Genomic DNA, 15,733 nt, shown 5'->3' with positions numbered 1-15,733 from the left:
GCTGGGGGAGGCTTGTGTTGCCAGGGGTGGCATTTTGCATGCAAAATGCCCCCAAGCCCTCAGGGGCCCTTCTACCACCCTTCCCCCCACCCCCCACCCAGGCTCAGACTGCTCCCACTTGGGGGGGCCATTTCATGGCCTCCCCAAGTAGGTGCTCTTTTCTCTACCACTGACAGCTGGGGAAGGCTTGTCTTGCCAGGGGTGGCATTTTGCATGCAAAATGCCCCCCAGCCCTCTGGGGCCCTTCTCCCACCCTTCCTCCCACCCCCCACCAAGGCTCAGACTGCTCCCACTTGGGGGGGGCATTTCATGGCCTCCCCAAGTAGATCCTCTCAACCCCTAAAGTCCACCCCTTACAGCCCCACACAAACCCAATTCCCCCCCAGCTGCCACACACAGACCCAAATCCCCACATTAGCCCCTCACAGACCCAAATCCACCCCCACCTGCCCCACACCCATAACCCCAGGAACAGGCTGGCAAAGGCCAGCCCTCTCCCTTTGTTCCCTATGCTGGGAACTTCTAAACTCTCTTTCCCTGGGCAATTCTGCACAGCCCAGGGGTGCCACAATGGTGGGCACACTTCTGAGTGCCAGCTGGTCCCTGTGAAAGAGCACCTGAACCACAGACACCCTCCCTCAAATTCCCCCACCACCTACAGAGATGGCTGGCCAGCCAGCCCCATTGTTCCCTATGATGGGAACCAACTGCACAACAAAGAATAAAACAAGAACAACACAAAATAAAGTTTTAAATTTTTTTTTCTCCCTTCCAAAGTACAAGTAGGCAAAGCATTATGACACATTACACCAGCAGTCCCCCACACAGAAAAATAACACAACTCACTTAACATCAGAGAATCACAAAGCACAATTCCTGTCAAAAACACTTTATTTCTTGAACAGCTTTAGGTTACACAGCAGGGGGGAACACCAAAGGGCATGGCAGCACTATCTTACACAAAAATAACACAACTCACTTAACATCAGAGAATCACAAAAACACAATTCCTGGCAAAAACACTTTATTTCTTGAACAGCTTTAGGTTACACAGTAGGAGGGCACAACAGGACATGATAGCAATGTACTACAAAAAATAATATAACCCACTTCACCGTTTTTGACAGCAATTGTGTTTGTGTGATTCTCTGATGTGAAGTGAGTTGTGTTATTTTTGTGTAGTACACTGCTTTCCTGCTCTGTGGTGCCTTCCTACTGTGTAACCTAAAGCAGTTACAGAAATAAAGTGCTTTTGACAGCAATTTTTGGGGTGATTCTTTAATGTGAAGTGAGTTGTGTTATTTTTGTGTAAGATACTGCTTCCATGCCCTTTGGTGTTCCCCCCCTGCTGTGTAGCCTAAAGCTGTTCAAGAAATAAAGTGTTTTTGACAGGAATTGTGCTTTTGTGATTCTCTGATGTTAAGTGAGTTGTGTTATTTTTGTGTAAGATAGTGCTGCCATGCCCTTTGGTGTTCCCCCCTGCTGTGTAACCTAAAGCTGTTCAAGAAATAAAGTGTTTTTGACAGGAATCGTGTTTTGTGATTCTCTGATGTTAAGTGAGTTTTGTTTTAATTTTTCTGTGTGGGGGACTGCTGGTGTAATGTTTCATAATGCTTTGCCTACTTGTACTTTGGAAGGGAGAAAATAATTTTTTAAAAACTTTATTTTGTGTTGTTCTTGTTTTATTCTTTGTTGTGCAGTTGGTTCCCATCATAGGGAACAATGGGGCTGGCTGGCCAGCCATCTCTGTAGGTGGTGGGGGAATTTGAGGGAGGGTGTCTGTGGTTCAGGTGCTCTTTCACAGGGACCAGCTGGCACTCAGAAGTGTGCCCACCATTGTGGCACCCCTGGGCTGTGCAGAATTGCCCAGGGAAAGAGAGTTTAGAAGTTCCCAGCATAGGGAACAAAGGGAGAGGGCTGGCCTTTGCCAGCCTGTTCCTGGGGTTATGGGTGTGGGGCAGGTGGGGGTGGATTTGGGTCTGTGAGGGGCTAATGTGGGAATTTGGGTCTGCGTGTGGCAGCTGGGGGGGAATTGGGTTTGTGTGGGGCTGTAAGGGGTGGACTTTAGGGGCTGAGAGGACCTACTTGGGGAGGCCATGAAATGCCCCCCCCAAGTGGGAGCAGTCTGAGCCTTGGTGGGGGGTGGGAGGAAGGGTGGGAGAAGGGCCCCAGAGGGCTGGGGGGCATTTTGCATGCAAAATGCCACCCCTGGCAACACAAGCCTCCCCCAGCTGTCAGTGGTAGAGATGAGAGCAGAGCACCTACTTGGGGAGGCCATGAAATGCCCCCCCAAGTGGGAGCAGGCTGAGCCTTGGTGGGGGGTGGGAGGAGGGGTGGGAGAAGGGCCCCAGAGGGTTGGGGGGCATTTTGCATGCAAAATGCCACCCCTGGCAACACAAGCCTCCCCCAGCTGTCAGTGGTAGAGATTAGAGCACCTACTTGGGGAGGCCATGAAATGCCCCCCCCCAAGTGGGAGCAGTCTGAGCCTTGGTGGGGGGTGGGAGGAAGGGTGGGAGAAGGGCCCCAGAGGGCTGGGGGGCATTTTGCATGCAAAATGCCACCCCTGGCAAAGGAAGCCTGCTTCTTCATTTTTTCCCCATAGGAAATAATGAAGGAAGATGAGCAGCAGCATGCTAACAATATGCTGCTCCTTCGCTTTCTTATGGGAGGATGGGGGGACCTGCTTTGGGGGGCCATAACATGGCCCCCCAAAGTCCAATCTGTCTGAAACTTGGGTGGTTGTTAGAGAAGGGTTAGAGGAAGGTCCCCACCAATTTTGGGCTTATTCGGTGGGAAAATGCCTCCTCCAGGCGTCCTGGAAGACGGAGGCATTTTCCCATAGAAAAAAGCCGAAAGAATGCCGAAATAATGCCGAAAGAATCCCGAAAGTCGAAAGCCGAAAGAGATTCTTGTTTCGGCTTTCGGCTTTAACGATAGAGAATCTTCTTTCGGCTTTCTACTTTCGGCTATAGCCGAAAATTTTTGGCTTGCACACCCCTATTTAAAAACACAGAGCTAGCAGAGATCACTCCTCAGAGGGTTTATTAATTTCATCTTTGCCTCTCCAAAGGCTCTGTCAATTTCACCTCTCCAGTCTAAAACTGTGTGGGATTGCAACCAGAGGGCAGCGAGGAATGGAAATGGGCTGGAGCTGCCTTCCAGAGCCGGGCTTGGACCTGGAGAGGTTATAATGGGCTGAAGTTTCCCTGCTGGCATTTCACAGCCCCTTCACACAGCTCCAGTGTATACCAAGGCCTTTGCCATGCCGTTGGCTCTGTCTTTTTAAACTACCCTTCCCGGCTAACATCGCATCTCCCGACGTGTTCTTCACATGTCAGATGTCTCGTGTAGAGAGACTCTTATGAAAAGCATTGATCATCAAATGAGCCCTGCTGGGTCATACCAGAGATAGATCTAGTCCAGCATCCTGTCTCACACAGTGGACAACCAGTTACGCTGGATGGTCAACAACAGAGCATAGAGGCTGAAGACTCCCTCGAATGTTACGTCCTAGCACTGGTATTCAGAAGTTGAACGTGGAGGTTCCCTTTAGACACCGTGGTTAATAGTCATTCAGGGACCGATCCTCCCTCTTGTGGTCTTAATTTCAGGTCTTCTTCTTGAAGGGTGTTAGTTATAGGGTGCAGTTTTGCACGGAGCTGTATAGTCTCTGCAGATTGATCTTGAAAAGTGCCATCTTGTTTTCATATGGAACACAAGGTTCTGCTTACTTTGGGCTTGTTTATAGGTAGCATCGCCTGCTCTCAAGGATAAGAACCTTGCACCGAGGACTCGGGCTTTAGCAATCTTAATGGCAAGCGACAGCTGCATTCTGCGTGCGCATTTAGTCACAAGTATATCCAGGGGAATCTCTCGAAGCGGCTTCAAGAGCCGGCGTTGTGAAAAATGCCTCTGAATTAGATTCTTCTGCCTGTTCTGGGAGCCACAGAAATGCAGATTGTTTCTGCAGTGATTCCCCTAATAATCCAATTTTCTCCAGAGTTCTCATGGTTTTTCATCGATCTCCAATTTGTTTCTAGAGCTCTGGCTGTCGGGTCGTCAGCACTGCAGGGACAACCACCAGGAGCTTTCGAGGGAGGAACCTGGGGAGCGGAAATGTGTAACATCACTCCTGGGTTATCTCCCACTGCTCAATAAATTGGGCAATAGGAGTGGGAGCGAGAGGTTGCATGCGGCACGCGGGAAACTGGCATGCCTGTCAGGCCACATTAAATACTGTTTTGGTAAATTGTTCCACTCCCAATGGGTGGCTCCTTTAAAGGGGGCAAGTCTTAGATTGAGTTGTGCTGTTATCTCAGCCAGTGTGGCATAGTGGTTAGTGCCAGACTACGATCTGGGAGTCCCAGGTTCGAATCCCCACTCTGCCACGGAAGCTTGCCCGATGGGGCTTGTGATAGGCAGGTGGTTCCCAACTCGAAACACCCACCACTGGAGGAATAGGTGAGCTGTAATCCTCTGCAAGGCGCAGGCCTCATACCAGGGACAGAAGTAAATGTGGCTCATTTGGTTGATGCAATTGTGAATGTGGCTCTCTGCGAGCTGCAAAGTGAATACCAACATTCTTGATAGCTCAGATCTCTGACTGTGTTCAATGTTTCCAATGTGGTTAGTGACAGACTAGGATGTGGGAGTCCCAGGTTCGAATCCCCGCTCTGCCATGGAAGCTTGCTGAGTGACCTTGGGCCAGTCATACACTCTCAGCCTAACCTACCTTACAGGGTTGTTGTGGGGATAATGTGGAGGAGAGGAGAATTATGTAAGCCACCTTGGGTCCCCACTGGGGAGGTAGGGTATAAATAAAGTAAATTAGTAAATATTAACATCATTTTGGATGACTTTATTCTGTAATCCATCTAGTTTATTTTTCCACTGCAGGGGAGGAGAATCATTTCCCTGAGCTCACTTTGGTGCGAGGGTGGCCATGTTAGGTCAAGCAAAAGCAAGGAGTGTATCTTGCTAGGATTGCAGTTTAAAGCTTACCTGTGTGTGTCTTCTTACTCCTGGTCTTTGATTCTGAGATTTGAGACTTGCAGAAGGACACTAGATTGTAAAGATGTGCTTGGATTCCTGTAGCTGGGAGAGGAGAATCAAAGCTTTTCGCAGCTACTTTTTGCAGCCCCCCTCCCCCCGAAGGACGTCTCTTCAGAATAATAACTGAATCTATTGCTACTAGAAGATAGGAAGAAACTTTTGACACTTCACTGGAGAAGAATTATATGAATCAGTCTGCTGTGCCTGTGTGGCTTGCTCCTGTTGCTTGTTGCAGACTGGGTGGGCTGGCCAGAGCATGCCTCTTTCCCAAACAAGACATGGTTCTGAGTTGGTTTTCTGGCTAGTTGATGTCAGCAAGGCCAAACAGTAAGTGCATATTTGGAACCAAGAATTATGTAAAGACTGGAGAATGAAAGCAAGGGTTCTATATTTGGGTTCTGTATTCTTTTAAAAATATCAAATGTTTTTTCCGGTTCGGTATTACCGAATCTGAATTTACCAATTTACTGAATCTGAATTTACCGAGAGCTGCTCTCTCAGCTGTGAATTGGTTTCATCTACATGGAACAAGCAGCATGATTCAGTCTTGAGTCCTCTGTTCTATGATGCCTTGCACAGAACTTCTTTGATAAGATGGCAGGAGGCTGTTGCGGGTGGCTTATGTTGCAAGCCATTGAACATAGTCAGAGATGGCTGGACTATCAAGAATGTTGGTACTCACTCTGCAGCTCACAGAGAGTCACAGTCACTATTACCATCAACCAAATGAGCCACATTTACTTCTGTCCCTGGCATGAGGCCTGTACCTCACAGAAGATTGCAACTCACCCATTCCTCCAGTGGCAGGTGTTTCAAGATGGGAACCATCTGTCCATTACAAGCACCTTTGGCAACGTCCTTACCCACCTTTCTGAAACATAGGGTGGGTGACAGACTGGAACACATAAACGTCAGTTCTGCCTCTTCAGAATTTCACTTTGTATTTCTTTGATTTTGCTTATGTTGGCAGTTCAGATCAGTAAAATATCCACCCTTCCCTCCCGTTCAGGACATGGAATTTGCATTGTTCTCTTTTTGAAGAATAAACATGTTTTGATTTTTCAGGTTATATCATCAGGCCTGGATGTTGACAGGTAAGCATTGGGCTGGAAAGGCCTGGTGAAGTGAGCGTAAATCAATTTGCCTGTTAACTGCTGCAGGCAAAAACATGTCTCCCTTTTTCTAAACATAAACATGTCATCCTGCGCTCTGTTATGAAATATCACAGAATTTCTGCTTGAACAGCTTTCATCCCCCTGAATGCATGCAGACTCTGTGAGCACCAAAACATCAGCTGGGCTTCCCTGTTAAGTATCTGAAGATGAAAAACAGAGTCGAAGGAATTGTGAATCTGTCTGGCATTGTGATTCTGAGTTTTAGAAGAGGACTTTGCTTGCTTGCTAACCTATCTCTGATGAGAAGACTGGAGTGGCAGCCACAGAATTCAAAATGCAGCTCTCTGCTTCACAGCGTATGAAAAACATTTAGCTATAAGCCTAAATGGATTTCTATTCCCAAGCAATATACCAACAGAGGGTGCTATTTCCGTATAAAACTAAACGTGTATTTTCCGTCTCATGTTTCACTGGCAAAGGGAACGGTATTGAATACAATGCAAACCTCCATGCACGTGCGAAGCATCATATTTCTGCAAAGTGTTAGCCAAAAGCTTGAATATTTCCCTTTTGAGTTGTTTTAACATCGCACCCCACCCCCAAATCTACATTTTGTGTAGGGGGAAAACTGTGTGTATGCCATCATATTTAAAGCTTGCATTGTGTTTATTCTGGGAAGTGTGTATTCACTGGAAATCTGCCAGATTCAATGTACATGGGACAAAACAGACACTTTAGTGTTCTTCAAATACAGCAATTTATGATGGGCTTCCCTCCTTTGGTTAACCATATATCCATACAGGGGAAAGTCATATGTGATGGGGCCCTTTGTGATCAAGAGTAGATATTGGCTAAGGGTAGGGATCTCACTTCCCCTAGTGGGGGTGGGGGATGACCTGGTCCTAGTCTCGGCCCCCCACCGTCTCTCACCAGGTTGGTTTAGGGAAAGGTGCGGGAAAGGGGCAAGCACCCCCTGGAATGTGCTATCATGGGTTCTGGAACGCTTCTGCATTTCGCTAGATGGGGGCTGATTTTTACCCAATTGGCCCCTGGTGCGACCTATCGCTTCTGCTTTGCACACGGAATGATGTCATTCCCGGTGTGACACAAAAGCAATCCAGAGCAAGCGCTGTGCACAGACATGAGGTAAGTACTCCCAGCACAACCCCCCCCCCCAAATCCCCTGTACCCTGGTTTGAGCCCCAGGGACCTGGCAATCCTAGCTAAGGGTCAGCTCAAAATAAGATACTTAAATATGTATTTAGTTATTCATATCCCCTTTTCTCCCCACCAGAACCTCAAATCAACTCCCAACGGAACACGTTGATAGCTTGGAAGTGCCACTGAATCTTAGCCTACCTCTGGAAGCTCAGGTCTCCTGTGTGACACGGAGCATCTATTGTCAGCTTGGGATGATAATGCCACCTACGGCCCTTGCCAGGGCTTTTTTTCTGGGGAAAGAGGTGAGGGAACTCTCTCCTGGGGCAACTCAGGGTGGGCCATTCTCAAACACGAGCTTTTGCAAGCTCAAGCCCTCACAATCCCAGCAAGATGGGAACATGGTAAGGGCTCCAAGAAACCGATGTGGATGCACAGAGAGCTCCAGAATAAGCTAAGGGAGAAAAAGGAAATGTTCAGGAAATGGAGAGAAGGGCAGACCTCTAAAGAGGAGTATATGAGGGTTACTAGGTACTGCAGATCAGCCATCAGAGAGGCCAAAGCTCAGTACGAGCTGGGTCTGGCCAGGAGGGCTCGCTACAACAAGAAAAACTTCTACAGATATGTGAGAAGCACACGCAAGGTAAAAGAGGCAACTGGACTGCTGTTGGGAGTAGATTGAGAAACTCTGATGCAGGACAGAGAAAAAGCAGACAGGCTTAATGACTTTTTTGCCTCTGTTTTCTCCCTGAAGAACTCAGGCACATCTAGAGAGAGTAGGAAATGTGGCAGGACACCTGAGTGGCTAATTGACATTGACAGAGAGGTAGTGGAGAGGCATCTGGCTGCACTGGATGAATACAAATCCCCTGGGCCGGATGGGGTGCACCCAAGAGTGCTGAAAGAACTTTCCGGAGAACTTGCAGAACCCCTGTCCATCATCTTCAAGGCTTCCTGGAGTTTCAGTTGATCCAAAATGCGGCAGCCAGGCTATCATCAGGGCTGAATACAGGGATTATATCAACTCCTCTGCACTGGCAGCCAGTTTCTTTCCAGGCATAATTCAACTGCTGGTTCATATCTGTAAGTCCCCAAATGGTTTGGGGACAGGGGACCTAAAGGAATGCCTCCTTTCATACTGTCCTGCTTGCCAGTTAAGATGAGGAGAGGGCCAGGAGGGAGGGAAAGGTAGGAAGGAGGGATTCCATAGTTGGAAGGATTGGGGTAGGGACCATCTCTGGGTCTCAAAGAGAGAATTATGTAGGCTGCTGAACAATACATGATTTTAACATAACTACCCCTGAGCTTCATGCCTATGCAATTCATCATGCATTCTTCGGAATCAACTGGATTAGTATCTTGTTTTTTTTTAAACAATGAACATTGCAATTTCTTAGGAGTCAGGAGGCCAGATTTCATGGGAGATGCCACTTACAGGTACGATCTTGTTCAAACAGTCACAATATATATAATAGCGAAGAACTGGCCCCGGGTGGATATAATGAAACCTATGGGGCCACCCACACTATTGTTTAGAGCTCTGTAAATCCAGGGAAATCTAGGGACATTTGCAGAAAAGTCTGAAATAATAATGGGGAGGGGGCAATCCCTCCAAGCTTAGTTTGGAGAAAATACACACACACAAATCCAGGGCTTTTTTTCAGCTGGAATGGAGGGGAACGGAGTTCCGGAACCTCTTGAAAATGGTCACATGGCTGGTGGCCCCGCTCCCTGATCTCCAGACAGAGGGGAGTTGAGATTGCCCTCCGTGCCAGCAGCGCGGAGGGCAATCTCAACTCCCCTCTGTCTGAAGATCAGGGGGCGGGGCCACCAGCCATGTGACCATTTTTTCCGAGGGCAACCCACTGAGTTCCATCACCTCTTTTCCCAGAAAAACAGCCCTGACACAAATCCATGGTCAGAGTTTGATTGACATTGTCAATTGCCATAGCAACTGCAAGCATGCGGAGGCACCCATCTAGAAATTTGGCTCATGGTCTCTGAGGGGACCAGGAGGGGGATGGATGCCCCAGCAGTGAGTGGAGTGGGGGAGTGGGTTAGTGCGAAAGAGGAAGACTGGATCCCCCCGGGAGTCCCGCACTTGTCGAGAAGAATATGCAAGCATGCAAATGTGCTTGTCGTTTGACTAACACATTTCCATCCTAAGAATTTTCAGGATGTGTTTTTTTTAAGGACCTCTCCTGAATAGGACATTTCCAATTAGAAATCAAAGTAGATGTCCTGAGGCTGGCATTCTCGTAATGGTTTTGGCAGCCATCTCAGACGGATCATAGCCTTTAACTTGTTCTTCTGGCACAAATGCCACTGAAAGCCGACAGAGTATGCCAGGGAATGGCTTGAGATGTTAATCTTTCGATCCCCCCCTCCCCCTTGTTTCCATTTCCTTTTCAGACTCCCTTTCTAAACTTTCAGGCCTGTGTTAAAGCACCATACGTCTAAACAAGAGACGTTAGGTTAGCGGAAACTGCATAAATGTGATCTTTGAGAATATAAATAAGGGAGCATACTTCAGTATTCAATGGCCTAATGACAGATGATGGCTTAATGGAGCCCATGTCAGAGCCGTGAAAGCTGATCTGTTTAGTAGGGAAGAAAGCAAATAACAAAATAAGGAAATCAACTGTAGGAAACAAAAGGCAATATTGTATGAAGGAGGGTGTGGGTGGGGAGGAGAGGTATAATCATCTTGGTTTCCCCCAAGAAGCTGGGCAACTCTACTTCCTGCAGATTTCTACTCAAGTTTTTGGTGATTCATGGACTTGGGAAAGCAGATGCAAAAGTCATGGTGTGATAGAATGGTTAATTTCGATAATGAAAGGACGAAAGGTGCCAGGGCTCAAACTGGGTTAAGGCCGTTTCACCACTAGAGATGGGCACGAACAGCAATACGAACAAAAAAAAGCCACGAACAGCCCAATCTGGTGTTCAACAAGCTGTTTGTGAGGCCCCATTCTAAATGAACAGGTGGTCGTTGCAAGCCTCGTTCGTTGCTGTTCATCAAGCCAGACAGTCTGGCACCTGCAATTAATTCCCTTGGCAACGTAGGCAGGGATTGTCTGAACTCTGTCTGAACTCCTGCTGTTGCCCTGAAAACCCCAATCTAAGCCCAATTTAGCTTGATAGGCAGGTCTTCCTTTCAAGTGTGGAGCTCCAAATTTGTTACAACAAGGGAGCAAAGAGCAGGGGGGAGGGGGGCTCCCAGCTCTGGCTTAGTTTGCAGACAGTGGAGAGGGAGAGATAGCTGCTGTTGGCATTTTGATAGAGAGAGTGCATTGGAGCTTGAATTTTCTTTGTGTGGTGGGATACGGATCTACCCCTTCAGGTTCCAAGGCTGCTCCCAGGCTCTGGGGCCAAGCTATTATTTATTATTGGTACCTTTCCTGGTTGCCTGCTCAGGTCAGGTTTCTGGAAGTGGTGCAGTAGGGATCTTGACCAAACTTGGATGATGGCTGGAGGAAAGCCTGCTGGTCCCTACGAACAGCCAACCACGAACATGTTCATGAACAGGGCCATGTTTGTGGTTGTTCGTGAGTCCCTGTTCGTGGATGGCAACGAACAACGAACATCATGTTCATTTTTTTTTCTGTTCGTGCCCATCTCTATTCACCACAGCTGATTGTTCACACCCTTTGCCTGCTTTTTGTGTGTGCTTGCTGAGTTGCTCCAAAAACTCAGCCTCTACACACACTCCCCAAAAGCGCTTACCTTGTGGTTTGGGAGGAGAGGTTGGGCACTTTCGTCATTGTTGCCCACCTTCCTTTAAAAAGTTTTTTTTGTTCTGCACATGTGCGATTGCATGCTGAGAGCTTTGAGGGAGGGAACTGGGCTGTGATTGGATGATTCCTCAGAGTGCTTTAGCTATTCACATGCCCAAGAATGTAGAAGAAGCGCTCTGTCAGCCTGTGGAAAGAAAAGACCAGGGAAAGTGCAGTCCCAGGAAAGGCGCTGAGAAAACGGAAACCAAGCAGCCTACAAGCATTTTGCAAATGAAGAAGTCTAGAACTGTGGGGAAAGGTTGCGGGACTGCCTGTGCGGGACCACCTCTCCCCCATATGAACCCCAGAGGACTCTTCACTCTAGCGATAAACATCTACTAAAGATCCCTGGCCCTAGGGAGGCCCGCCTTACATTGACCAGGGCCAGGGCTTTTTTGGCCCTGGCCCCAGCCTGGTGGAATGCTCTGTCCAGTGAGACCAGGGCCCGGCAAGACTTGTTAGCTTTTCACAGGGCCTGTAAGACAGAGCTGTGTCACCAGGCATATGGTTGATGCAAGGCAGTACCCCCAAGCTGGGGGAGTACAACATATGCCCTCCCTACTAGTGATACCTCCACTTCTCATATTTCTCTGCCAAAATGCTCCGGAGATGGGGGAAAAGGTGGTCGTCTAGACTATGTGCCACTGTGTTTACACACACACACATGGAAGATATCATCAAACCCCAATGGCTCTCTGTCTCTGTATATGCGGTGCCTCAGTTCCTGAGGATCTTCTACATTATACTTTATTTTGTCCCATGTACGCAGAGGTTAGAGCTAAATTTCTTGCTAACTTGTTAGTGGGGCGTAACTTTACCTCTGATATTGACAAACTAGTTTTTTTGTTATCTGATACTGATTCATTTGTCACTAGCAGAGTATCCCTGTTTGCCTTAGCTGCAAAAAAGATTAGGGCCAAGATTGCTTCCTCAGAAAACTAACTTTTTTCATAACTATCTGGTATTTATTAAGGTTCCATTTGAATTGTATTTTATTTTCGTTATTTTAATAACTGTATTTTATGCTTGTATGATAAATTTCTATTTTTACTGTTCTTAACTCTATATTGTGACAGCCTTTGGCCATATACAATTAAACCTACTACTACTAAACCATACACACACATGTATTTTAATCTGTGTATTTAAGATGTTTTATGGTTTTAAATTGTATATACTGTGAAAATGATTTTAAACTTGGTTGTAATCTGCCCTGAGCCTGCTGATGTGGGGAGGGTGGAATATAAATTGAATATAAATAAATAAATAAATAAATAAATAAATAAATGAGTGGGCCATCCCTACATGGACGTGGAAATGGCCTAGGGCTCCTTCCTTCCTTCCCAGTGAATAATATGTTGCTGTGTTACATTTCTCTGCATTTATGAATTCTTCATTTTTATGATATGATGCTGATTTTAGATGGTGACATTAGGGATGTGCCTGGAAAAAAATTCAATTTCAGTTTCACATCCGGGGGTTCCGAACCAAGTATGTACCATTACTGATTGGGGGGGGGGGCTGGGACCTAATGTTTGTTTTTTTTCATTATCCTGAGTTTTGCCCCCATTCTTCACAATGCGGGCTTCCAGGTTCTTTGGGGCAGCTGTTTTGGCACTTAACAGCACCAAAATAATACAGAATACACTCCTCCCTCTAAAGCATTGATCTCCCAAGTTTTTCCTCTGTTACACTACACACACACACAGAAAGCAAGTGCCGGTGGGTGCACACTATGGCGAGAAACTGGCTGGCAAGGAGGCGGAGGTGGCAGCATTAAAAACAAGCCTGCTTTATGGACCCTTTTTCTTTTTCTATAGGGCCAATAAATGATTACCTTCGGTGCCATGTTTCCTTGTGTTTATTCCTATGGAAGCGTCTTTAGAATTGCAGCCTATGACTGAAGTCCTTTTATCAAGTTTGATTAATTGAGCAGACTACTTGCACTCCCCAGGCAGCACTTTTCCTCCAAGTGCCCTGAAGGGGGTAGGGGAGACAGACCAGGGTTTGGGAAGCATGCAAAATAAACCAAGATGAAACTCCTAAACTGGTCTACTCAGATGTAAGTCCCATGTTATTCAACAGTGCTTACTCCCAGAGAAGTATTTTTAGAATTGCAGCTTATGATTGAAGTCTGCCCATTTAACCTTCCAAACATTTCCAAAGCCGATGGACAGGGAGGGGTGTCCCCTTGCAAGGACTCACCCGATTGGCAGGGAGACAATGCCATTCCCCAATTAGCAACGGGGAAAACAAGATTCACTCATGTGCATTGAGCACATTCCCTTTTCCTACCCACAGAGTTAATTAATAATGTAAGGGCTTTCTCCCCTTGGCATCTGATTGGTGAATACTGTTAAAGACAAGACCATGCTGCCATGTGGGCCCAGTCTCTGCAAGGTAAGAAACAAAATGAAATACACAACCTTTTTGGTTGGGGTATGCCATTATAACTTGGTTTCCCAGATTCAGTTCACTGTTCCAGAAACTGCTTTAACAAAACAAAAGGTGATTTCCAGGTGTATTTTCAGCTCATTTCTTTTGTTTTGCACACCTCTAGGTGACATGTTGTTTTTGTTTATTTTTTATTGGTAGCCATTCTGCAGTTATGAGTTGGTTTTTCGTTTTCATGATATAATGTCATTTTGGATGTTGATATGTTGTTTTATTGTGTTTTAGTTTAGGGTTCCAAGAGCCCCGTGGCACAGAGTGGTAAGCTGCAGTACTGCAGCCCAAGCTCTGTCCATGACCTGAGTTTGATCCTGGCAGAAGCCAGGTTCAAGTAGCCGGCTCAAGGTTGACTCAGTCAAGTCAAGTCAAGTTAGCCTTTATTGGCATATTCCTTTCATGATGTAACCGAGAAGGTGGCTGAGTTTCTCCATTCTGCCTTGAAGTTGCGTCAAAGGATATCACGGAGTTAAGCTCTAAATGTATTTTTGTATTTGTAATACAGCATTCTTTTAACTTTGTTCTTTCTTTTTGTAAGTGGTTGACTCAGTCTTCCATCCTTCCGAGGACGGTAAAACGAGTACCCAGTTTCCTGGGGATAAAGTGTAGATGACTGGAGAAGGCAATGGCAAACCACCCCGTAAAAAAGTCTGCCAAGAAAACGTCGTGATGCGACGTCCCCCATGGGTCAGTAATGACTCGGTGCTTGCACGGGGGACTACCTTTACCTTTTTTTTTAAGTTTAGGGTTATTTTTTAAAAAAATTATTAGGAGCCACTTGTAGCCTAGATGCATTTTAAAGATTGTTTTGTCCTTTTTGTCTAATTTCATTTTGTTACAATTTGTCCCATATCCATTAGCACTTCCAAAGACACACATGGTTTGGTGTGAGAGCCGGTTTGGTGTGAGAGCCAGTTTGGTGTGAGAGCCGGTTTGGTGTGAGAGCCAGTTTGGTATAGCAGTTAAGAGTGCGGGACTCTGGAGAACCGGGTTTGATTCCCCACTCCTCCACCTGAAGCTAGCTGGGTGACCTTGGGTCAGTCACAGCTTCTAAAAGTTGTCTCAGCCCCACCCACCCCACAGGGTGCTTTGTTGTGGGGATAATAATAACATACTTTGTAAACTGCTCTGAGTGGGCGTTAAGTTGTCCTGAAGGGCAGTATATAAATCAAATGTTATCATTTTATTATTATTATTTTGGAGGATGAGTATGTCAGAAACATGCTGAAGTGTTTAGGAACTAGATATGTGGACGTGTTTGGATTTGAGCAGGGCTGGCTATTAATAACTCTCACGTCATAAATAGATGATCAGTTGTAATTGATTATTGAGAAAGACTTCAGTTGAATGAATAATCATACGATTATTCATGAGCTGTACAACCGGTTAACTGGAATATCTGTGCAAATATTTGGCTTTAAAACAACTGGCAATGTAAGTTGCTATCTGAATCTGTAACTATCTTTGCCTATGCTCTAGTATAAAAATGACTTGGTTGTTTATTTCTATAAATATATATCTATTCATGAAGAAAACATTGAATTTTTCTAGTATCATGCATTTACTTTTGGAGACGGATACTGGGAATAATTAAGAGATGCAAGTCAAGATATTCCTTATAACTTCAAAATGGTACTTTTAGGGAGACAGATGATCTTGTATTGTTTATTGACATGACAACAACGAAAGGGAAGCTCCCGGAACAACACGAGAAAAAACACAAACCGGAGAGCAATGAAAATCGTAATATATATAGAATTATTTAATTAAAGTGCAAAAGTGCAAAATTGTGCAAGATGCTATACAAGATTCATTCAGTTATGCTAGATAATTCACAGAATTTACTCCAAACCAAGGAAGTCTGTCGCAAAAAACAGTCACTGATTCATATAAATACACAATCAAGAATGGAGAGTGCACAATCAGGGGAAAGGCAGTCCATGTGTCCAGAAATGGAATTAATAAGACAAAACTAGCCGACGGGCATCAGCTGTTGTTCTCAATTCCCGTTTCGGTTCTTTTTCTTCCAGGGCTAGTATTCATGGGTCCACAAATGCCATCTCTCCTCACTCCCCACGATTAATTTCAAATGCAATATAGTCGACAGATAATCTATACCACATTTATACCACATTTGAATAGTAACCTTAAAGACAATATTGAACTACAGGCTTTTTTAGCATG

General features: G+C 45.9%; 1 protein-coding gene across 1 annotated transcript in view; it reads right to left on the bottom strand.

Moving 5' to 3' along the window:
* MRPL19 (mitochondrial ribosomal protein L19) overlaps positions 1-11,089 on the bottom strand; it is a 34,250-nt gene extending 23,161 nt beyond the window's left edge. The window contains exon 1 of the mRNA XM_054970871.1: positions 11,052-11,089. Within this exon, the coding sequence (XP_054826846.1) occupies positions 11,052-11,089 (38 nt within the window). The remainder of the gene's footprint in view (positions 1-11,051) is intronic.
* Positions 11,090-15,733: the final 4,644 nt, after the last annotated feature.

The sequence above is a fragment of the Eublepharis macularius genome, chromosome 1, assembly GCF_028583425.1.
Source record: "Eublepharis macularius isolate TG4126 chromosome 1, MPM_Emac_v1.0, whole genome shotgun sequence".
Taxonomy (NCBI): Eukaryota; Metazoa; Chordata; class Lepidosauria; order Squamata; family Eublepharidae; genus Eublepharis; species Eublepharis macularius.
Note: the sequence above shows the minus strand (reverse complement) of the source record. Positions and strands in the feature narration are given on the sequence as shown.